Genomic DNA, 24,959 nt, shown 5'->3' with positions numbered 1-24,959 from the left:
CACCCCCTCCATCACCACCCTCCATCACCACCTCCCTCCCCCTCTTCCCCTCTCCCCTTCCCCCCCTCATCCCTCTATGGCCAAAATAAAACACCATTCAATCATAAAAACAAACTTTTATTCATAGACTCAACACGGCAATAGACACAAACGCCTGATAAACAAACAGGTAATTTTTTTTTCCTCTGTCTCCAGGTAAACGCCCCAATTATCTCACCTGTCCCTCACATAACAACACCTGTCGGGAATCTACCTTACTAAATCATATAAATAATTACCTCTATGTACAAATAATGCTTGTATGAATATATAGTATAATTAACTTATACGGAAATAATGCATGTATAGATTATAAATGGGATAATACATAAATGAATACACAATTTATACGGAAATAATGCATGTATAATATATATGAATGAATAAATAACAAATAATTAAGTCATACAGACCCTAACACTCATAACTACACTCAATATGACACAGTCACTCAGACAACAACTACAGAATCGTGTATTAAATGTACTGAATACGGGTCAACAGCTGTAGTTAAAACGTATGTAAAAAAGATTTAATTAAAAATAGTAAATATTCAAATAAAAATTACTAGAGAGAGAGAGAGAGAATTGACAACAAAAAGCTAATTACTGAAAAATGATGTGAATAATATTAATAACAATAACGATAATGAAAACACTGATAGGGAAATAATAATAATAATGATAATAGCAGTGGTTATTAAAATGATAAAATCACTAGTAATAGCAAAACAATACTAACTATAAAAATAACAGCATTAACAATAACACGATAACAATGATAATAACAGTAATAACAACAACAGTAATACTAATAATAATAATAAATAATAATATAAATAACTAATAAAAATAGTAAAAATAATAATAATAATAATAATAATAAATAACAATAACAATAACAACACACACACACACACACACACACCATAGCGTGAGAAACTCCTTTATAAAATATTTCTCACTTGAGGGGGGAAATGGTGCTTGTACATGAAGACGTCTGAAAGCTAAATGACCTATAAATGATAATATAATCCCTCTTCAATACCAAACGACCCCCTTTTTAGTGGAAATTGGTCCCTCTTCGATTTTTTTAATGGGCTTTTAAATAGTTAGATCTACTCCCTCCCGCTTAAGTGTTACCCGGAGTCCCTTTGGGTAAGACTTCAGATGATTAACTCTTGTGTGTTTACGAGTGTGTAGTGTGTGTGGGGGGAGGGGGGAGGGTAAAGAGAAAGGAGGGGAAAGGGAGGAGAGGGAAGGGAAGGGGAGAAAATGTGGTGTTGGTGACTGTGTTGATGGTGGAATGAGGGAGAAGCTTTTAGTGTGGTGGAGATGAGGAGGAGGTTGTGGTGGTGGTGAAGTAAAGGTGACAGGAGTAAAGGTGGAGGAGAGGAGGAAGATCAAAAAAATGGATGGAGAAGGAGAGAGGAGGAGGGGGGGAGGAGGCGTACAGTGAAAAATGGGAGGAAAAAGAGTAAAGTGAGGAAGGGGGAGAACGTGGAAGAGAGAGAAAGGATAAAATGGACAAGTGAAGGAAAGGGGAGGAAGGAGCCCTGATAGACACACACACACACAGAGAGAGAGAGAGAGAGAGAGAGAGAGAGAGAGAGAGAGAGAGAGAGAGAGAGTGTGTGTGTGTGTGACATTAATCTAGTTTGAATTAATATCGCATTAAGTAGAGTGGCCACGTCTCTCAGTTTGTAATGAAATGCGATTATTTCTGCTCACTATATAAAGAAAGACTGTCACTAACACCTCTCCACTATTACGTTTTCTCCCCATGTTTTCCTCTCCTCTCTCCATCCCTCCTCTTCTCCCTATCCTTGTCCCTTCCTCTCTCAATTCCTCTCTTTCTCTCTCCATACCCCTCTTCCTCTTTCTTCCCCCATACCCCTCTCCCAATTCCTCAACTTTAATAAATCTGTACCTGTCCTTTATACCTAAATCTGTACCTGTGTTGACTGTAGCCCCAAACTACTCTCTGAATCTTACCATGAATCATACAATTATATCCCGCTTAATTTTGTCTTCACTTTCAACCTATTTACAGAACAGTCATTCCTTCTCCAAAAGTTAACCAGTAATTTCCTATTATTATACATTACTACGTGGACAACCTTACATCACAAGTCGATAATTTTAACCATAATTTGTACCAGGCAGCCATCTGTCTAGTGTTAGCTCCCTCATACAAATAGGTAAGTAGAATTAATTAGTTCAATCACTATATAAATGTGGTGGTGGCTTTCAGTTTCCCTCTGGGTCTAGATACCGACCGAGAAATAGTAACAGTCCAGTGGGATTGTGTCTGACAGCGTATAAGAAGGCTCTATCGAAAGCCAATGTCCCGATTTTGTTCTGTCGGTAATAAGCGCCGTCGGAGGGTCTCGATGGGGTACTGTCATTATCCGCTGTGTCGGTAACTCCCATGCGGTCGACTCGGTAGTCCTCAGATCCTAGGTATGGACTCGCTTCCTCGTAGGCATTTCTGTCTTCGCCGTAGTTGTCGTAATGGTCGTACGGGTAGTCCAAGGAGGGGGAGGACGGTTGGGGGGATGAGTTTCCATCATTCTCGATCCGAGTTTGTTGTGTTGGTCTGGTGTGTGGTGTAGTCGTTGGTGTCTCTTGTGGCGAGTGGTCTGTCGAGGACGCTTGTTGTGTGGAAGAGTCGTTGTTTGTCGAGGACGCTTGTTGTGTGGAAGAGTCGTTGTCTGTCGAGGACGCTTGTTGTGTGGAAGAGTCGTTGTCTGTCGAGGACGCCTGCTGTGGGGGAGAGGCGTTGTCTGTCGAGGACGCTTGTTGTGTGGAAGAGTCGTTGTCTGTCGAGGACGCTTGTTGTGTGGAAGAGTCGTTGTCTGTCGAGGACGCCTGCTGTGGGGGAGAGGCGTTAACTTTCGACAATGATTTCTGTGGGGAGTTCTCGCCTGTCGAGGACGTCCACTGTGACGAGCCACTATCGGTAGGGGATGCCTGCTGTTGGGAGTCATCGTCGTCTCGTGAAGAATCCTGCTTTTGGAAATACCGTTGGAACGCTCCATCGCCGGTAGTATCCATACGAAGGTGCTTCGTCTTGTCAAGCTGGAGGTAATCACGCATAGGGAATCCGTAGATGTACGTCATTGAGGCCTCTTTGACGCTCATGTCGTTGCCGTCATCTCCTGAAAGCGACGACCTGGACTGCCTCCTCTGGGAAGTGATCGCCCCATTTTCAGGCGGCTCTTCCACCTGGCAGGACTGGAACTCTGTCAGCTGAACCACGTCGCTCAGGTGCAGGTTTTTGATGTGGTTGATGCCTGAGAAGTCCGCTTTGCCTTCCTGATGGATATGAGAGGGAGAGTAAAGAGAGATTGCAAGGAGAGGAATAAAAAGTTATCATGGTATTTTGGCTAGTTGTGGGGGAGAGATAAGTGATTGCAAAATGAGAAACGTTGATGGAAAATAATGATGGGTTTGATAGAGAGAGGTTACACAGGAAAGCAAGAAAAGGAAACTTCGTAATACAGCATATGACAAACTTCAACAACATTATTGTCAATAATAGCAAACAATAATTAATTATATGACCACATACATACACAAACACACACACACAGTATACACCTATGTATACTTTATCTTTCTTCTGATAGACAGTTAAATATACACATACATATAATCGTTAATAAACAGCAACTATTTTTTTTTCTCTCACCTGGAAGAGTTGACCAAGCCCCAGGTCGTCGAGGACGGAGGAGAAGTTATGGAAGGCTCTGTGCCTGAACACCGGCATCTTGAGGTTCACAGTGTTGGGTAACATCGACCTCAGCACCTGACTCCACTTAGCTGGGGTCAACGTCTTCTCCAGCTGTTGGGACAAATGGTGTTATAATTACGGTGACAACTGGTTGGCTAGACCTTGTATCTATATCTATCTGTCTATTAGTTTGTCTAAATATGTAAATTATTAAATGTAAGAGGGTGTGTCAGGGGAAGATATGTATATAGGAGGAACGCCAGTGTTTGGTGGTGTGATAGTCAGAACACTTCCTCAGATCAGGAGTCCAACAGCCATAATAGGTTAGGTTAGGTTAGGTTAGGTTGGTACTGAAACTGTTTATTTACACTTTTCATCATGTTTGTCTTTATGATCGTCACTACCTACAGATTAATTCAACTCACATCATCATTCTTAAAAAAAAAAATCAAAACGCGTAAATTAATCACCTTTGGAGGCTTTACGTAAACACACCCGAGAAGAAAAAAAATACCAGTGAAATTAAAAACACCGTAAAAAAAACACTTCTCTTTCACCAATGTAAACAAACAAGCACTTGAAGGGTAACGTATACACAACCCTTATTTATCATATTAATAAAAACTAACAATAAAAACAAAAAAATGGTGAAATATACAACTAATTTTTTTTAATCCAACAATTTATTTTTTTTTCTCTTACCCAACAACCAGCCTCATTGGTTAAGATTTATTTTCAATTTATTTTACGATTACTATTATGTTTTATAAAGAGTTTGGGTTCGTTTCCCTTCATCGTGACCTCGTGGATCTGTTGACGGATAAAAGTTGAGTTTTGTGGATTGTAGATTATTCTCTGTCTGTCTGTCTGTCTGTCTGTCTCACTGTCTGTAGGTACGCTTTCTTTATTTTTTGGGTACTCTCTCTCTTTGTCTCTTTCTCTCTGCTTTCTATTTCATATTTATTTTTTTTCTCTCTCTCTCTTCTCTATTCTGTCTATATCTTCTCTTTTTCTGTATTTTTAGCACTTCTCTTCTATTACTCTCTCTCTCTCTCTCTCTCTCTCTCTCTCTCCATGAAAATTTCACACAGCTACATAATTCTATCTTCGTATGAGTTTCCTCTCATCAATTCCTCATCAACTCCCTCCTCCTCCTCCTCCCTCCTCCTCCTCCTCCTCCCCTCCTCCTCCTCCTCCTCCTCCTCTGCCTCCTCCTCTTTTCTCCTATCCTCCAGGAAAAACTTGGCTCACCCCTTGCAATCACCTTCTATTGACTTGAGACCATCAGCAAGCAACGCACTCAATTCCTGCCTCCTTATCCTGCACGCGCGTGTGAAGGGTTAGAACAGGTACTGACTGTGTTTATGTGGTATTATTTTGTTTTAGTGTACTTAGGAAGAGAGAGGAGAGTGTCTTTATAGGTGTGTGTGTGTGTGTGTGTGTGTGTGTGTGTGTGTGTGTGTGTGTGTGTGTGTGTGTGTGTGCCATCCTATATTCTATCATTTTCAAAGGACCAAAATATCCAGGGGGGGGGGAACCTCGTCCAAGACACCGTCCCCTGGAGAAGGAACGTGACTAGAGGCCTCAAACTCCTGCTGTAGGAGGTATCGCCTTCACCACACCCATGACCCATTGACGTGGTATTGAAGGCACGCTCGCGATCCACTTGCCAACTCAAATAATAATAATAATAATAATAATAATAATAATAATAATAATAATAATAATAATAATAATAATAATAAATAATAATAATAAAATTAATAATAATAATAATAATAATAATAACAATAATAATAATAATAATAATAATAATAATAATAATAATAATAATAATAATAATAATAACATCACGGCTGCAGTAGTACCGGCATAGCTTCACAAAATTAGAATCTCTTGGCTTTAAAATCCCTAGTGGTCATTTTATGAATATCTCAACACAAGAAAATATATTGTACCATTTCTGTCAAAACAAGACTAAAAAGATTTTAATCGTGTAAGTTTAATGCAGCGATGGACTTGAATTATCACATTTATACCACAACGAGATTTCGACTCGAATAGAAAAAAAACCAGGAATATTTATTTTTTCAAACTCGCTTTCTGTGGTGTATATCAAGCCGGAATTTAATTAAGTTTGGAGTAAAAATATATAAAATGTGTACGCACATACCTGAAGTTAATATTACCTGAATCATAATAAGTGCTTGTATGTATAAACAGGTGATACAGTATATTCTAGGTAAGAGGAAGGAATATTTTCACTTGAGTTTGTTTTAATTCGTGAACCCTTTTTGTTAGGTGTAGAAGCTGTCAACACAACAACCACACCCTGATTTTTTTTTTTTTTTAGGTTAAGGTGGGGAAAGGATGGAAGGCATGCTGGGGCTCAAGGCACAGCCAGACATGAGGGATAGAGAAGTCACAACATATAGTCGTGGGGGGAAAGGTTGGAAAAGAAGTTTAATGAGTTAAACAGAGGGGGACGACACCCCTTGTCTTACATATTACTCACCCTGAGTTAACGAGTCTGCGAGACCCAGTGTTAAGGAATAGTCCGAGAAGACCGAACAGGTTCTCAATTACTGCTGGATAAACATAGGCAAATGGCGTACAGAAACTTACCCATAAATAGTTTCACCCTTCCCGGGAATCGATCCGAGGTCCACTCGCTTGCGAGGCGAGCATGCTGACAATTACACCACAGGTCGAAAATGAATGTCCCAGGTGAGGCTCGAACTCACAACCTCGGCATGGCTCAGACACTGTCGTATAAGTACCGCGCGCTAACCGATTGCGCCACTGGGACACAAAGCTGATATACCCACCTTAACGAGTGATCACACACAATCCTTATCTCCAACACACCGCCAAAGCGAGAGCTCTTGAACACATACAGAACCTACAGACATAATAACATAACACAGTCCCTCTACACTGTGGGAGGGCTGTAATAGAGCCATACTCACAGCCCTGAAACTTGTTGAAGACACTGCCACTGACAGTCTCATCATCACTGACTCCTTATCCTCACTTCTTGCTCTTGATACCCTAAACTAAGACTGTCACCCGCTTGTCTCTGAAGCCAGACACAAGTATATGTATCTTGTTGATAAATATATCAGGATCAAGCTGCTGTGGATCCCCCTCACATAGGCATTAGTGAACATGATAGAGTTGATGCCTTAGCTAAACTCGCGTCCAACAAAGACACTGTTGAATACAATCTGGGTCTGTCAATCAGAACCCTAAACACTGTACACGGGAAAGCACTTGTTGATGAATTTAAAGTACGTAGACAAGTGCAAACAGATATAAGTCAACCCATTGTTTACCATGATGAGATGTATCAGGTGAAACATGTACAGTATATGGAACAAGTAACAACATCACTAGATTGCAAGATGTTGTAACCGCTAGACTAAGGTTAGGATATAAGTACCTCTGGCTAGGTTCCCTTTAAGCAGATGTGAACAAAACCAAAATATAAAGTGTGTGGCCATTGCATACACGGTGTGCTTGGACCTGTCTCTAAAAGGTTCAATTCTTTTTCACAGTCTAAGACATAGTGTTGCAGTGTTCAGTTTATTAGATGGCTGAACACTCCAACACTACGCATTAGACTGACAAAATATAATCTTTTTCGGGACAGATCCAAACAAACTGTGTATACAATAGCTGATATACTAAAGCTGTATCCACATTTCGCATAGAGTGGCTAAAAAACTTCTATGTGCTGAACTAAACAAACAATGTACGGGTTAATACTCTGTAACACTCAACGTTCTTTGTGACCTTTGTTCTGTAATCCTTTTTTGCGCTACCACTGACAGGATGGTTATAGGGGTGCACAATACACTAGCTGCTGCCCTCTGTAAAAAAAAAAACATCAACACCACACCACCACCACCACCCTCTCCCACCACTCATCACCATCACCACCATACCACCATCACCACCACACCACTCATCACCACTCACCACCACCATTATCACCATCACCAGGGCTCATTATATCAAGGCAGCTCGGCGTTATCCTGGTGCCCCTTCACTACACACCAAGAGACCTTCAGCTTGTTTGATGTGACACAAGGTACCTCACTTAACGACAACGTTCTTGCTCGTTTATTTCCCCAATTTCTGTTAACTTTTGTTCCTTCTACTCCACACCACATCCCCTTCACCCCTACCTCACTCCACACACTCCACACCCCCTCACCCTCACTCCTCTTGGGGCAGGTGTTAACTGTATGACATAAACACGCTCCTTCTTCACCAAACTCCCATAAATCAGTTATGGTTTTATACAATGGGGTCCCTCTTCCTCCTCCTCCTCCTCCTCCTCCTACTCCTCCTCTGCTTCCCCTCTTCCTCCTCCTCCTCCTCCGCCTCCTCCTCCAGCCCCGACGAGAATCACAGAGGAGCGAGGGGTCTCACACGGACCATTTATTAACGAGAATATTCTTCCTTCAACATCCAGGCAATTTCCGATCTTCTCCTTATCTTGCAAAACCTCAGCATCTCTCCCCGTCATCTGGTGGAACTTTCAGTCTCTTGGCGTTTTTCAACATGATCTTAATTTATTTATTTTTATAACGTAAAAAAAGTATTCTCGTAATGTGCTATGTTATTCTCTCTCTTTTTTTTCTTTCTTTCTTTTTCTCTCTCTACTTTCTCTTTTTCTCTATTTTTCATTTTACCACATTTTCCCGTTTTTTTTGTTTAATTCTGAAAACCTTGCCCATGAATATTTCCTCCCTGTTTCCTTCTCTCCTATCCCTCATACCACTTGCATATTCCCCACTACTGCCTCTCCCTTCTATCTATCCCTTGCTACATGCATATTCCCACCACTAACCACATATTCATCTTGGCTGGTTCCCTAGTTCTTCACCCCACCGAGCCAATTAAGCAAGTGTTGGAAATTCCTTGAGGGAGCCTACAGCCCACCATCATTCGTGTCTGCCCTCTCCGTAAACATCATAATTTTCAAGTTTTTTTCATCATCAGTGTTTACTATTATTGCTTTGTGCTTTGATTATTTCTCTTTTTTTTTTAATAGATATTCCATTCGTCGTTTTACGGTAGAATTTTGGTTTGTTTTGAGAGTAAATTCTACCCAATTATCCTAAGTTGTCTGGTTGGAATCGTCTATTTTCAAGTTCATGATTTTTTTTGTGTGTGTGTGTGTGTGTGTGTGTGTGTGTGTGTGTGTGTGTGTGTGTGTGTGTGTGTGTGTGTGTGTGTGTGTGTGTTATGGTATCTCTGATGTAAATGGTTACCTCCTAAATGTTCAGTTGAGGATGTGAAGGTAGTCTAGTTCAGTATCAGGTAAATTGTTTCCATGTGTACCGAAGGATTAGTATTGACTTTGTTGTATCTACCTCTGGGACTCACTTTAGTTAGCTATGGGGAAGTGATGTTTTATTGAGTTCGGTATGAGGTTGTTACATTAGGTCATCCGTATCAAATGACCTTTGTTACGTCATCATTAAAGGTCACCATTACCAAATGACACCTGTTACGTCACCATTCTAGATCATGACAATTGGGTCACTGTCTAGGTAATCACACCTGTTAGCTGTTACGACATCATTTTAGGTTGACCACTACCAGATCATCGGAATCTTACCTGAGCTAATCCGTTCGCCACGAAGTTCTTCTGTTCGCCAGGCATCGCCAGCACGAGAGAGAATTCGCCAGAGGTCGAGTAGAGGGGAATCTGACGAGAGAAGAGTAGGTTAGTGGTGGGTAGTGAAGCTTTGGACACCAGAGATAAGATGTGAGATGCAGAATGAAATAAGAAAAAATATAACTCGTTCGGTTTATGATCTAACCTAACCTAACCTAGTCTAACCTAACTCAACCTAACCTAACCTAAACTTTCTTAACCAACCTAACCTAACCTAACCTAACCTAACCCTAGACTAATACACAGAAGACACTTTCCTCGTCACCCTTTTGTACACGTTAATTAAGTGTGAAGGTAAGCTAAAGGTGACAGGTGTGTTGTAGGTGACAGGTGTGTTGTTGGTGACAGGTGTGTTGTGACAGGTGTGTTGTAGGTGACAGGTGTGTTGTGACAGGTGTGTTGTAGGTGACAGGTGTGTTGTTGGTGACAGGTGTGTTGTGACAGGTGTGTTGTAAGTGACAGGTGTGTTGTTGGTGACAGGTGTGTTGTGACAGGTGTGTTGTAGGTGACAGGTGTGTTGTTGGTGACAGGTGTGTTGTGACAGGTCTGTTGTAAGTGACAGGTGTGTTGTAAGTGACAGGTGTGTTGTAAGTGACAGGTGTGTTGTAAGTGACAGGTGTGTTGTAGGTGACAGGTGTATCGCAGGTGTTCTAGGTCACAAGATTATTATTATGTCATCATTGTTTCTGGTTTAAAATATTTCATCACTGTCTTTGGTTTATCTTTGATTTATTCCACAAAAACTCTTGTTAATCCTTGAAGAAAATTACAACGTTTGTATGAATCACAACTTTCCCTTATTACTTGAGCGTAAGTTTTCTTATTATGGGACAAACTTTCTCTGAAAAGAAAGTCCTCCATTCTCCACGAGACGAAAATTCACCCCAAAGAAAGTTTCTTACAAGAGTTCCAACAATACGGAGTCAGTGTTTGTTGTGAAGTATAGAGAGGTAGAATATGTTTAAATTCTTTATAAATATATATATTATAAAACTGGTCATTATGAGAAGTGGACTTGTTGCGACCCTTTTAAAGTGGACTTGTCGTGACCTCTTAAAGTGGTCTTAGAGTTACCCTCCTAAAGAGGTCTTGTTGTCACCCCCATAAAGTGGTCTTGTTGTGATCTTCCTAAAGTGGTCTTGTTGTGACCTTCCTAAAGTGGTCTTGTTGTCACCTTCCTAAAGTGGTCTTGTTATGACCTTCCTAAACGACGTCACCCCAGCTTTAACTAACCTCGGCTGATGTCACCCCGGCTGCCCTGGAAAAGCCGGCGTTAATGGTCATCTTCTTCTTGAGCCCGACAGTACGGATCAGCCGTCGTTCAGCCGTCGGAAACCGGATGAAGTGCATGTCGAGTAACTCACTCTGGACCACTGGCACACTCCACCGAGCCTGGTAGTGAAGATAAGACATATGTAAATCACCGTAAAACATATGTAAATTACCGTCAAATGTATGTAAATTATTTTCATACATATGTAAATCACCGTAAAACATATGTAAATTACCGTCAAATGTATGTAAATTATTATCATACATCTGTAAATCACCGTAAAACATATGTAAATTATCGTCAAATGTATGTAAATTATTTTCATACATCTGTAAATCACCGTAAAACATATGTAAATTACCGTCAAATGTATGTAAATTAGTTTCATACATCTGTAAATCATCGTAAAACATGTAAATAACTTAATATATGTGTAAATCATTGTTATATATATATGAAGGAACTGTAAATCACCTTCACCAGTGTAACTCATGTTTACAAATAGGTTATGTAAATCACTTTAAAATATAGTTTATGTAAATCACCTTAAGACCGTATAATGTAAATGTCCTTTGAAGAATATATTAAGTAAATCATCTTTAGATACAGCTTATGCAGATTACATATGGATATAAATATGACTATATTACCTTAAGACAGAGCTGAAATTATCCCTTTAACGAGAGAGAGAGAGAGAGAGAGAGAGAGAGAGAGAGAGAGAGAGAGAGAGAGGAACAGGAAGAAGAGAGAAGGGTAGGAGCAAGAACAAGGAGGAAAATGAAAGAACAGGAGAAACAGGGAGATATATAGAAGAAATAATAATTTAATGCTAAAGCAACCTTGTTAGAACATACAAACCTAACCTAACCTAACCTAACCTAACCTAACCTAACCTAACCTCTCCATAGCGAGTAGATTACCTCACTACCTCACCAAGTCGTCAACAAAGTTCTTGAGTTACAAAATTTAAAAACTGGTAGAATTATCTAAGTGTTTACCTTAAGATGCATTAATATCCGGGAATGAATCACAAAACCTGGCAACTTCTACTACTTCAACTTCTACTACTTCTACTTCTACTACTTCAACTTCTTCTTCTACTTCTTCTACTACTTCAACTTCTTCTTCTACTTCAACTTCTTCTTCTACTTCTTCTTCTACTTCTACTACTTCAACTTCTTCTTCTTCTTCTACTACTACTTCAACTTCTACTACTTCAACTTCTACTACTTCTACTTCTACTACTTCAACTTCTTCTTCTACTTCTTCTACTACTTCAACTTCTTCTTCTACTTCTACTACTTCAACTTCTTCTTCTACTTCTTCTTCTTCTTCTACTTCTACTACTTCAACTTCTTCTTCTTCTTCTACTACTTCTTCTACTACTTCAACTTCTTCTTCTTCCCTTTGATAACTAAGTAGAGCGAAAGGAATGAATGAAGAAAAATGAATGAAGAACGAAGATGAATGAAGAATAAATGAAGAAGGCGACCAAAAGAGTCACACTAGAGAGCGCCAACGTAATGGCACCATCAACATAGGACCACTAAATTCTGTTATGGAACTACACTACTAACGACGCCATTATAAAACTTTTCACTATCAGAGCTAATGGCTGGAGTGTATACGTGCCCACACACACACACACACACACACACACACGGGCATTCACTCACACACACACACACACACACACACTGTCATTCACTCACCTAACTTAACCTAACCTAACCTACCCACCAAGTAGCTTTCAGTTGTTTAATTATTAGGTGTAAATAATCTGGGTTGGGCTAATATTAACAGGTGATCAGAGGCAAATTACGTTATTGTTTGTAGAAGTAATTGAGTGAGTAATGATGAAATTCCACCATTGTTGTGTTCTGAGCTCAAACACGAGTGAAACAGGTTAGTTCGACTCCATCAGAGGAATTCTCATGATGCTCGAATTACTGGAGAGTTAGGTTAGGTTAGTGTAATTAACCTTTAAGTGACATAAACTCGGGGTTAATCTTCAGGTGATCTCTGCTATGTTTTATCTGTGGCGGAAATCTTATTAACACCTTGGGATAATTTGTTCTTCAGAATTTCATCTTAGATTCTAGAGTAAAATCTATTGCAGTCATCGGGAGTCCTGCATGTTTTAAAATAGGAAAAGAATATAAATTTAATTCTCAAAAAAACCCCAGCAAAGTTTCATCCGGGTCCCAGAGGTATTGACGTACACTGAAGATGTCCCGCGGGCCCCTTGAGATGTGATTTCAGCAGTAATGAACCATAGAGCATTACATAATAACAAAATAACAGGTAATTCTTAAGTTGTCCGGGGTGAAATATTTGATGTGGGTCTCGTAGGTATAACTACACGTGAGGAACAGTGGGGGTCCTTCCTGTAGACTATTGATGGCTCCTCAGAACACGACATTGTGACGAATTTCGCGTAGTAATCAACATGCTGGCGAAATTTCCTCCTCATCTTTTTCTTCCTACTCTTATTACACCTCCTCCTTTTTCTTCTTCTCCTCCTTCTTCCTCCTCCTTCTCCTTTTCTACGTTCTCCTCCTATTCTTCCTCTTTTTCCTCTTCCTCCTCTTCATCCTTCTCCCCCTCATCCCCCTCCTCTTCCTCCCCTTCCTTCACTTCTTCCCCTCTTCCTTCTCCTCTTCATCCTTCTCCTCCTCCCCCTCCTCTTCCCCCTCCTGAAACACACCCAGACGGACCTGGGGGAACACACTACCTGCACCACCACGCACCTCAGCCACTTAACTACCCCGTTAATTGCCTCACCAGGGAACTGCCTCTTTCCCCTCCTCCTCTTATAGGAAGAAGGAGCAGGAGGAAGTGGAGGAGGAGGAGGAGGAGGAGGAGACTCAAGGTACAAAGGACCCCCGGAGAGCTAAGTTAACTTGGGTCTTGTAGTGACGCTCTCTCATATTACGTGTTCCCGTGTTCCCATCCACTCGCTAATTACCAAAAATAATGTCTTTTAATTAAGGTGTTTTTAATCTCGTTGTATCACCTAGCAGTTAATTGTCTAACTAATGATCGTAAACATTTATTTAACTTTTAGATACATATTGTTACTACACTAAATTCTCATTAAGTTAAGTATATCCTCGTACACCTGTTAATTTGCATATATGACTCGTAAGGCGTTCTGAAACCCGATTTATTAGTGTGCAATTATATTTCTTAACTAATTATAGGTATCGTTTACTTAGTAGTTGACATACACTAGACACTTTCATCCTTCACATACATGTACTTGATATGGAGACATTTGCTCTATTCTTGAGGCCAACACGGTACATGTAGTTGGTAAATCTTGGTCAGGTTGAAGGAAAAAGAAGAGGTCAGTGGTCACTTCCCACACTTGAGACTGAGAGAGTATGAGTGTGTTGGTGAGTGTGTCACAGGAGAGCCTCAGCCTCAGCCCATCACCCTCGTGTTGACTTGAATACTGTTAGTGTTTTAGGGACGAGGTGATGTTATTCCAGTTCATTGCCTACCATTCTGCCTCCTTGTATACTGAGAAAGGCTTAGTACTCTCCTTCAGGTCTATGATCCTACTCGTTCACTTTAGGTGTGCGGCGGCCGATTGGATAAAGCACTTGCCTCTTGTTATATGGTCCGTTTGTTCCACCTCAAGGCATGTTTTAGCAATTGAAGGCGGTCGAGTGTAGTGCCAGGCATACTTGTACATCTGACTCTCAGGGCGTCTGCTGTCATTGTAAACGAAGACCCTATCGTCACCATTCTAACAGGACATTATCGTCATCGTCCAGCTAAATCCTAGGATGAAGCTCAATAGTTTTAAAGAAACGAGGATCGGGATCTACTCTCGGGACTGTCTTGCGTGTAAATATTAATAGTGTTATATAGAAACCTTCCCAGGGTACTTATTACTGTTATTACCACTGTATTTACCCCACCAGATATACTGAGGTCACGGGTAGACTCTCACTACTAGAGTTTATTGGGTTAGGTTAGGTAAAGCTTGAATGAGTTATGTTAGATTAGGCTTGAAAGACTTAGGTTAGGTTAAGGTTGGATGCATAAGGTTAACATTAGATTAGGTGGTGAAGGAACCTGGACGTGTGTGGATACTACCTGGCAGACTCTATTGACACACACACACACACACACACACACACACACACACACACACACACACAAAATCATTATCCTCTTGAAAAACATAAAAAAAAAAATCTGAACCCATATATTTTCCAATCTTTATCATCCATTATCAACAACTTCCTACACCATTACCCTGACTCTGTCGGTCCAACACTCGCTAGCACCAGACGAGGAAGGTTTTCACAGATTTAATTAGAGGGAATTTCACTGGTACCCGTAATAGAGGAAGTGTTTACTCATCTCCGGGAGACTTCAATTAAGTGGATAATTCAATAGTGAGACTTGATTTTGCTAAGGGAGAGAGGTGAGGGAGGGAGGGATGGTGAGGGGGGGTTGAGGAAGGGAGATGGGTGAGAGGAGAGAAGGAGGGATTGAGGGTGAGGGGGAGGAGGGTGAAAGAAAGGAAGGGATGGTGAGAAGGTGATGGGGGTGAAGGAGGGAGTGAGCTGGTGGTATAATCGATGGTCAATTTTATAAGTTGTGAAGGTTCAAGAGGATGTATGTGTGTGAGAGAGATGCTTAACTTTATTCACCATAATGTTTTACAACGTTGATGTGTTAAAAAAAACTATTAAACTATATACATGTTTAAATATGTTAAATAAGGCAGCATTAAGTATTACCTATTGATAATTAACTCATCACCTGTTTTAAGGGATGTTAGTTCACGCACGGAACACCCCTAAACCCACCCAGCTGTGAATGGGTCCCTGTGTTTACAGATGGGGAGGAGAAGGTGGTCGAGTGTTCTGCCGGCTATATATCCTCAGTGATTGGCAGGTCTATGGGAGTCACTTTCACTAGGGGCATTAGGATGGTCGATCGGGGAAAATATACGTACATTCTACTCGTCTCTTTAACTATTGGTTCATATGTGTTAAAACTCTCCAGAACTCTTCCTTGGATAATCCCCCAGGAATTTTTTTTGTCCTTGTCAAGCGTACGTTATCCAAAATGGCTGATGATACTTAATAATACAAAGAAATGTTGATTTGTTTTCGATTTTTTGGATTATATTTAAAATCCTCGTCTAATATTGTGTCAACTGTTATTAACCCAAGCTGGCGTTAAGGTGACAGTCGCAGGCTTAACATCACACAAACACATATATGGCAGGACCAAGGGACACCTAGGAGTGAATTTGTTTAAGGTGTGGAAGCTGTCGCCAACACAACAACCACACCCTAAGTTAACGAGTTGCATGTCCCAGTATCAAGGAATAGTCCGAGAAGACCGGACAACTCGCCAACTGCTCTGGCTAACCATTACCCCGGAACACGATCCGCAAATCGATTAACATCCAGGTTCCCAATTACTGCTGGGTAGACAGAGGCAAATGGCGCAAAGAAACTTGTCCATAGTTTCACCCTGCCCGGGGATCGAACCCAGGTCCACTCGCAAACTGACCATTACACCACACACACACACACACACACACACACACATAGCTGTGAATCTGAAGACGCACCTGAGGCCCAATTAGTGTTTTTTTTTCTCGTACTGTTTTGTTAAGCCGATTTTAACATATACTTTATGATACGGACAAATAAAAGTAGATTTTATCCTCTTTTGTGAATTTGTAATAATAAAAGTCGGCAATTGTTTGACTGAACAGATTCATGGGATGGGAAGGGGGGGGGAGTTACCGGGAGCCATGCAGTTGGATAGTGTAGTTGAGGGGGGGCTTAGTTAAGTATGGTTGGGTTAGGTTGGATACGTTAGTTAGTATTAACTATAATAATACGAAAAATTCAATCAATAAATAATAAAGAAATATATACGAAAGTAATTAAAAATCTATGATAATAAAGTAAAATAGAAAACATAATAAATGCGACTTAAAACAAAAGCCATCGAATAACTGACAAAAACAAACACAAGGAGATGATAAAGGGAACATGAATCATAGACTCACATGGAGGAAGCTGGTGGAGACGGCTGTGAGAGGCGGAGTGAGGAACAAGGGCTCTTCCTCCAGCAAGAACTGCTTCACATTGTCGTTGGTGCTGTTCCTCACCAGCTCGTTCACTCGCCGTCGGACCGTGGCGTCAAGGTTTGCAGGTACCACGTCCTCGATCGCTGCGTTGTAGAATACTTTAATGGTCTGGGCGAAGAAGTCGGTAGAGTAGGTGTTCTTCTCCTGTGGGAGGTGCAACAGGTGGTGAGAGAAGAAGCTGGTAGAGGAGGGGCTCTTCTACAGTAGGGGAGAGGTTTAGTGGGGAAGAGGATCATTGGGACGGCTATAAATCATATCCTCTAAACTCCTCACGGATGGAGGCACAGGCCATCAAACTGACAACTTCCCCTGAATAAATATCGCCGCTCACGGAAACTTTTCTCTCGTGTATTAACGTCGAGTTCAGTCAAGGGTCAAGGCCGTAGGGTCCAATATTCTCCGTTCGCATTTAAGACCGTTGCCTAAACCATCAGATTAGATCCTGGCCTTCAGCTAAAATTTATCCTCGACAAATTTCGTTGCAATTTTTTATCATCCTTGGCCAAGTCTTTCATCTGTATATTCATAACCTGCAAGAGCTTCAGTTCTTTACATATAAATATTTATAACTAAAACTATATGGAATTGTTCTTATAATTCTCTATATATAATAATTTAAACCCGTTATTGTACATTGTTGAGTATAACTAAGTGATTACTTCACCACTAACAATTGGTATTACAACAAACGACCTTAAATACAATACCAGGTGTTTAATGGTGTGTAATAACGTAATATATCCCGCCTTTACTTCGAATAAATCTGTAATAACAATCTACACATCTGTAATAACAATCTACACATCTGTAATGAAACACATCAGTATTTGTTCTTTACTCGGTGTGTCATTTTGTGTGTGTGAATTATTTTTGTTAAGTCGGGTGTATATTTTCGTAAGGTATATAGTTTTCGTGAAGTATATATACATAAGCTGTGGTGTATATTTCGTATAATGTATTTATAGAGCGGGAATATATCTTTTGAGAAATATACACCGGCTGTACCTTTCATACACTATTATATGTTTCATTAAATACAAATCTAAATCAATCATGCGAGAGATCAACCAACCAATCAATCAACCAACCAACCAACCAATCAACCAACCTTCTCCACCAAGAACTGGTTGAGGAAGGCGACGTCGTGGATGTTTTTCATCGCCTGGGCAGACTGCGTGACGTTCTTCAGGATGAGGTGAGGGTTGAAGGTGTAGAACTTGTCCATCTGCAGCAGGTCACTCAGGGCTCCCGAGGTGTACCCTCGAGCACCGATGAGAAGCATGCCCAGGGTAGAGATGAGGCTCAAGGGTGACATGACGAAGTTTCTCCGCTTGTGTTGGCTGGCAGCCTTCTTGTATACCTGCAGAAGGCGATGAAGGGGATGTGAGTTAAGGAGAAACGGTAGGATGTATCCCTCCATTTGAGTTACCCCTGTGCCTAGAAGCTCTCTCACACACCTGCAGAAGGCGTAGACGGGAGTGACAGTTGAATGAAGTGTTGACTGTTTCATGAATCTCACGTGAAAACAGACAATAAACCAGAAAAAAAAGCAACAGTTTTAGCCGTCCTCTTTTTTTTCCTGCTGAAGGCGGGATGGGGAGGTGTAGTGAGATAGAGGGAGGTCAAACTGGTCATATTTACGAAGTACCCCCTAAAACCATGAAAGAAAACCTTACTCCTGCTTCTCAGAGAGTCATACGTTCCTATCTTTATTTACTGTACCTACGGGAGGAGACTACATCAGTGTATAATTATTTAATAGAGTTTTAGCGCAAAATCGGCACCACTGCGGCTGCTATCCTCGTGGAACAGCTTAAGTGAGTCAGTTAGGGGAGTTCTCAACCCTCCAGGAACGTTTGATAAGCTGGACAGTGATACGACAGACTGCTTTATACCTAAACTGGGGTAAATAAGGGATCACCTGAAAATTAGTCCCCATAGCTTATTTCACCTGATGATTAATATCCTTACGCTACCTAGGGGGGGGGGGGAGGCGTTAGGTTAGTGTTAAGTAAGAATTAATTTTGGTTAGGTTAATTAGTGTAGTTAACCTTAAAGTGAAATAACCTAGGGGGCTAATCTTCAGGTAATCCAAGATAAACTTTTATGAAACCTGTAGTGGCGTACGTATTAACCTGTAGAAGGTGTGATAGAGGTACTACAGCGGCTTGATCTATGAAGAAAAAAAACAGTATTTTATTTTCAGGCAGAAGGGGAAGGCTTACGTTATTGTCGACGGCGAGTGGTAATAACGAAGGGTCGATCATCAAGGTATTGGCGGCTGTGTTGATATTGGCTTGAGGGAAGGGCTTGACTGTACCGTAGTTAAGGGAGGTGGAGGTCAGCTTTACTAATCACCTACGTTAGTAAAGATGATGATGATGATGTTGATGATGATAATTTAATATAAACTCCAGATCAAAAACATATTTTTGTCTCATTAAGAAAGTTAAACCTCGGAAAAATATATTAGTTTTCATCCCAGGGTAGAGCCGGCTCGTAGATTAAGTCAATTAACGTAGAAGATAAAAAAAAGGGTAGAGATTTTTTATAACCTGTACGGGGAACTGGGGAACGTTAATTACATTTACGAGGACTAGAAGGGGAGGGGAGGTAATTAAATTAGTTGTTGATGGAATAAGACAATACAGGCTACAAGGTGTATTGGCTCAGCCTTGGTCGATCCTTCGGGGTATATACACTGGCTATCCCACTATGATATTCCAGCGTTATCTCTCTCAGCTGGGTACTGTAGTAAGGTCAGAAGTGTTGTTTATCAATGGAAGATTACTTTATGGAATGGTTTTAATATACTTAGTGTCTAGAGTTGGTTATGAAATCTCTCATAACTGGGCAATTTTTTATTTTTAATCTTACTATGAATGTGATGCAGTTATAGGAAGGTGTAATGTTATAAAGAATGAAAGATATTATACAATGGACTCAATACTTTCCGGAAAATCAAAATTTCTTACGAAAATTATACCGATTTTGGGAAATATTACTAAAAAAGTGAATCTAAAAATACGTTTCCATAAAGCTATTTGTATTGGTAAGTGTTCAGATAATGAGAGTTATTCTTCTCTGTGGGAGGATGGAAGGTGGTGAGGGGAACGAAGTAAATTAGGCGAGTCAAAGTTAAATTAGTAATTGAAAAAAAAAAAATCGATTTTGTACATTTTCTGTGATAACTTTTCGTGATGGAGAAATTCCTAGATCAGGGTGACAGAATCCAATTATGAGACCAGAAATGAATGTTAAATGTTGTTGTAGATATTTTACTCGTGAGGACTGAACAACTTCACATCACCAGCCAACATAAACGAGGCGGTGTCACGCATAGGCTAGAAAAGGCACACAACTCCTACCTTATATAACGTCAAGTTCTCTCACCTTGAATGTGATATCATTCATGACATCCACAAATTCCCTGACGTCTTTATGCAGGTTTTCGACGGAAGCCTCAAGACCTGGGTTGTTATCAGGTGCCTGGAGGAGGGTGGTGGCGTCTTCTGGTGGCCCTACATGCTCATGGAGGCCATCATGATGGTCTCCGTGATGCCCCCCATGATGATCTCCGTGATGCCCACCATGATGGTCTCCGTGATGTTCTCCATGGTGGTCGTGGTAGGGACTGGTAGCGTTGGGCCCTGGGAAATCAAGGTTCTCCGTGCCATTTAGGTTAAGTCCCGGTGGTTGATACACGTCGTAGTTGTAGTAGTCCTGGGGGAAGAAGGAAGGTGAAAACGAGCGTATGAGTGAGTTTAAGAAAGACGTAGATGAGTAGATATGAAGAGAGAGAGAGAGAGAGAGAGAGAGAGAGAGAGGAGTTTAAACTCTTAATACTGGATATAAAATAAATTAAAGTATCAGTTTAGTTACAAAGTTTATCTTGGTCACTTAAACACTTTACCTCAGGGAGATTATCAAGGTAGACCGGAGAGCCGTAGTACTCGTAGAAATTATCTCCATCTGTCAGCTCACCGTTGATCTGTAGTGATTCCAAGTCAATCCTATCTCTGTTGTTGTTGTTTTTGTCATTGTTGTTGTTGTTTTTGTCGGCCAATTGTGACTGTGGGATAACGCTAGAGTCGCTGTTGTAGTAGAAGTCCGTCTCGCCAGGGAACTCTCCTGCAGTCTGTGGTCTAGGGTCTCCAGAAGGCAGAGTTGTAAGGTACTGTGTGGTTGGTGCCGGTGTTGTGGTAGACTGTGTTGATGGGTCACTAGATGTCTCCTGTGTGGTGGATTCTTCCATTAAGTCACTCTTGGTAGTGGTGTAGTACTGGGTCATCATATCTCTGATGCTCAAGTGTTGGTCCAGAATGTTCGGAGTCTGGGTCGACGGCAAGAGGGTTGTTGGATGTGGAGAGCCATTTTGATCCAGGGTCGTGGTAGTGTCTGGGAGTGACGCCGAGGACTCATTAAGAAGACTATCACCTGGATGGCTAAGTGTTTGGATGACCTCAAGCAGCTCTATTGGACCGTCATAAGGGTTTGATGGTCTCGTACTCTGACCAGCACTGGTGGAGGTGGTTGTAGGTGTTTGGTCCTCAATGGGAACGATGTCGTAAGGACTTTGTGGGGAAGAAGGATTGCGAATGTTAAGAGGCAGCAGATTGTCGTCTTCGTGAGGGGGGGATGTGTGGTTGGGTCTAGACTCTTCATAACCTGACTGTGTAGACGTCATCAAGTCATCAGTTTTGTTTATACCAGAAGGTAGTGAGGACAGTGTGGTGGTCCTTGAAGGTAGTTTTATGGTAGCTGTTTGCTCTCTGTCTGGTGTTGGTGACGTGTATGTTGATGTCTCTGGTACAGAAGTTATATAATCAGTTTGGGTCACAGCAGCTGTTGGCGGCTCTGTAGTGAACGTTGACTGAGAGTCTTCTTGGAAGAAATTTGTGACAAAATCAAAGAAAGCCGACTGGAATGGTGAGAAAGTAGTAGTGTCTGTCTCGTAGTGGGGTTGTGTCGTGGTTGTTTCTGGGACGGGAAGATCTGTCGTGGTTGTAATACTTGGTGGCTGTGAAGGTTTCGGGTTAGTGTAGGACTGAGCGTACAGGTCAGTGAGAGTGTATAACAGTGGGTCCTCTGGGTTGATTTTGGTCGTGAGCAAGTCGTTATCTTCCTCGAGGGTGGTGGTCACCTGCTGGGGTCTGGTGATGATGGTGGTGGTGGTGGTGGTCTCGGTTGAGGATACTTCGTCAGGCTGTACGTTACTGAGAGTTGATGTTCCACTAGTGTCTTGGCCGCCCTCTGACGCGCCGCTTGTATAATTCCAAGTAGCAAGTCCTGCGTCAGGAGTGAGTTCACTAACAGAGGGAATGATGGTCTCGGTGAGCCCGACAGGACTTGAGTGATAATCATCGGTAGGTTCTAAGTCGTCTCGTGTCATTGGATCTTTTTCGTCGACTTCTGCAGAATATTCAGTCCACGCCGGGAAGCGACTGTTCCACCTGTCGTTACTCAATGGTTTATTTGTCACTCTAAATCCGACTGGCTGCCTGATAGTCGGTTCCTCGCCTATGATAACCTCCTGTGTTGTGCTCGAAACCTCCGTCGCTAGTGTGATGGCGGCGGACTGTTCGCTGGCGGTAGTGTCGGTGTCCACAGGTTGAGTGTAAGGAGGCGGTGTGGTGGTGGGGAACTGCCACTGCGTCGTGAGGTGGTGAGAGACGTTAAGGAGGTTCTGCAGGATGGTGTCAGGGATCTTGATGGATTCCCCGGAGTGATCGGTGAGATTGGGAGGGAAGGTTGGCGGCTGCTGCTTGTTCTGGATCACTTCTGACGACACCACCTGAAGGAGGCCGCACAAGGTAAATTAGGTGTTAATGAACACTACTACTGCCGGAGGACGTACCCAGAGGACGAGATCTTTTATATCATGTTTGCGATGTCATGTAACTTGACTTCGGTAAGACAAATAATTCAGTCAATTCTCTTTACTTAATGATCAGTGTTCATACCTGCTGGATCGTGTCTATGATGCCCTGGATGTTGTCATCTGGGCGGGTGGGCAGGCCAGGGTGTCGCTCACTGATAGGCGTCAACTCTCCCCCGGCTGAGTATAGCGCCACACCTCCTACTGCGCCGCTGCCTTCTCCTCCATAGGGTCCTCGCTCTAGCAGAAGGTCCTGAGATGAAGGTAAAATTAATACTAACGCAGACACCTCGGGAACATCGTCTACCGTATTACGACCTGTTTTTTTTTTATATTCCAGGGTAACAAAACAAAGGAAAACATATCACCAGTCTAAGTAGCTTCTATGTTGACCTACCAGAGACTAAAGAGGATATAATAATGTATCAAAGGCGTAATAAAAATATATCTCTACAATTTCGTGTTAGACAATATGACACAACGGACGAATGATTTTGAAAACCCTACAGAGACAACAGGAGTCACAGTGTTCATTTACAATTCATCGACCCACGCCGTAAAGATACTTTTTTGACTGTGTGTACATTACCAACTGATGCATTTATTATCTTATCATCTGGGAGGATCTGTTAACTGGCCGTGTCTCGAGTGAAGGAGATAAGGACATAAAGAAAGATTTTATGAAGGATGAAGGAGAGAAGAGACAGATAAGAAGATAGATAAGGGAAAAGAGATAAGACGGTAGAAGGATATAGGAGAATAGGGAATAGGAACTTGATAGATTGGAAGGTGAAGGGCGACAGCAGATAGGTTAGGTTAGGTTAGGTTAGATACAATAAACAAAAAATAAATTTAATGCTAAGAAGAAAGTTGGAGTAAATAAACTGGGAAATAGAATTTTAGGATATACAGCTCATATACAGTGGAAAGAGAGACACACCCCACCTCACTACACCTGTCTCCTACACCTGTCTCGTACACCTGTCTCCAATCTACACCTTAATTATCATCAAGGAGATAACTCAACACACGGCCTACCTGAATGTCCCCCAAAACACAACATTCCCAGCTCTGGCCTTCATTAAAATAATAAAGTAAAAATCTAGACTAGTGATAGAGAAAGAAATAATGAAAGAATGAAAGAAAGAAAGAAATATTTCTCTGTCTCTCCTTGCATCTGTCTATGCAGGGTGAGAATAGCATTGTAAGTTACTGCAACATTGTGTGTAATTGGTATAACGAAGCTTAAGTTGATTTTCCTTATTCACTTGTGTGTCTGGTGGAGTGTGCGTGTGTGTGTGTGTGTGTGTGTTCACAGTGTTTGTATATCTGTGTGTATCTGTGTGTGTGTACATTATTATAACATGTGTTTGCAAATAATATATGTTTGTATAGCTGATATACATATTTCATAAAAATATACATATAAAGGTGTATGAACAAGTAAATTTAATTACAAGAGGCCGGATAACCATAAATGTTTTGTTTTTTTTCCATTTCGTTATAAAATCACCTGGTTGTCTTAATTACGTACTGCCCTTCCACGTTAATAATTTCTGGTATACGAGGAACTACTAATTGTCTTCACTTAACTCTATGATTTAATCAACATTAGGCATCTTTACGTGTTTATTCCTGTCACGCTCCGCTGGGTAAATTGTTAGGAAGCAACTCAACAACTGCAGTCATGTCACGCTCTGACTTCCATTATTGTTCACACAGTCTTCAACAGTTGAGTCAAATGCAGTAAGGGAAACATATTGATTGTTAATGTTTAAAGTGGATGTTTCCTTTAAAACCTAAGCTGAATATTATAGTTAGAGAGCTTAGTAATAATTTATTTTTCTACAGGCGAAGTGTTATTCAGCAAAATGTGGTAAAAATTAGTGAATACAGAAAAGAGGTACAGTCGGCCACAGTTTCACCTGGTACAGTGACTGGCATGTTTTGTGAAAAGTGACAACTATGTGTTTGTTTACATCGTAGTGTGTTCAGTCATTATATAAACACGTGTAACTGTGTAACATATTATATAACTGTGTGTTTGAATCTATCATTGCCTTTGTTCATCCTCTTACACTAAAACCCACCACTTGGCACTCTTCCCAGCCAGATGTTGCCATATGGTTCTCCCCGATATTCCTCCCCGGTTTTCCTCCCCGATATTCCTCCCCGGTTTTCCTCCCCGGTATTCCTCCCCGGCTGCTGG

General features: G+C 41.3%; 1 protein-coding gene and 1 non-coding gene across 2 annotated transcripts in view; both read right to left on the bottom strand.

Moving 5' to 3' along the window:
* Positions 1-1,905: 1,905 nt before the first annotated feature.
* The window catches only part of LOC121859049, a 73,873-nt gene continuing 50,819 nt past the window's right edge, over positions 1,906-24,959 (bottom strand). Inside the window, exons 4-12 of the mRNA XM_042355707.1 lie at positions 22,836-23,003; positions 20,786-22,666; positions 20,266-20,595; positions 17,981-18,232; positions 16,792-17,016; positions 10,700-10,858; positions 9,407-9,496; positions 3,733-3,885; positions 1,906-3,356 (exon numbers count right to left, since the gene is read on the bottom strand). Coding sequence (XP_042211641.1) covers positions 2,289-3,356; positions 3,733-3,885; positions 9,407-9,496; positions 10,700-10,858; positions 16,792-17,016; positions 17,981-18,232; positions 20,266-20,595; positions 20,786-22,666; positions 22,836-23,003 — 4,326 coding nt within the window. The 3' untranslated portion in view covers positions 1,906-2,288. The remainder of the gene's footprint in view (positions 3,357-3,732; positions 3,886-9,406; positions 9,497-10,699; positions 10,859-16,791; positions 17,017-17,980; positions 18,233-20,265; positions 20,596-20,785; positions 22,667-22,835; positions 23,004-24,959) is intronic.
* Positions 6,494-6,583, bottom strand: Trnai-uau. The gene is given in 2 exon segments: positions 6,494-6,529; positions 6,546-6,583. It is a non-coding gene; the product is annotated as a tRNA-Ile (tRNA).

Source organism: Homarus americanus, unplaced genomic scaffold (genome assembly GCF_018991925.1).
Source record: "Homarus americanus isolate GMGI-L3 unplaced genomic scaffold, GMGI_Hamer_2.0 scaffold594, whole genome shotgun sequence".
Classification (NCBI taxonomy): Eukaryota; Metazoa; Arthropoda; class Malacostraca; order Decapoda; family Nephropidae; genus Homarus; species Homarus americanus.
This window is presented reverse-complemented; position numbering and strand designations above follow the sequence as displayed.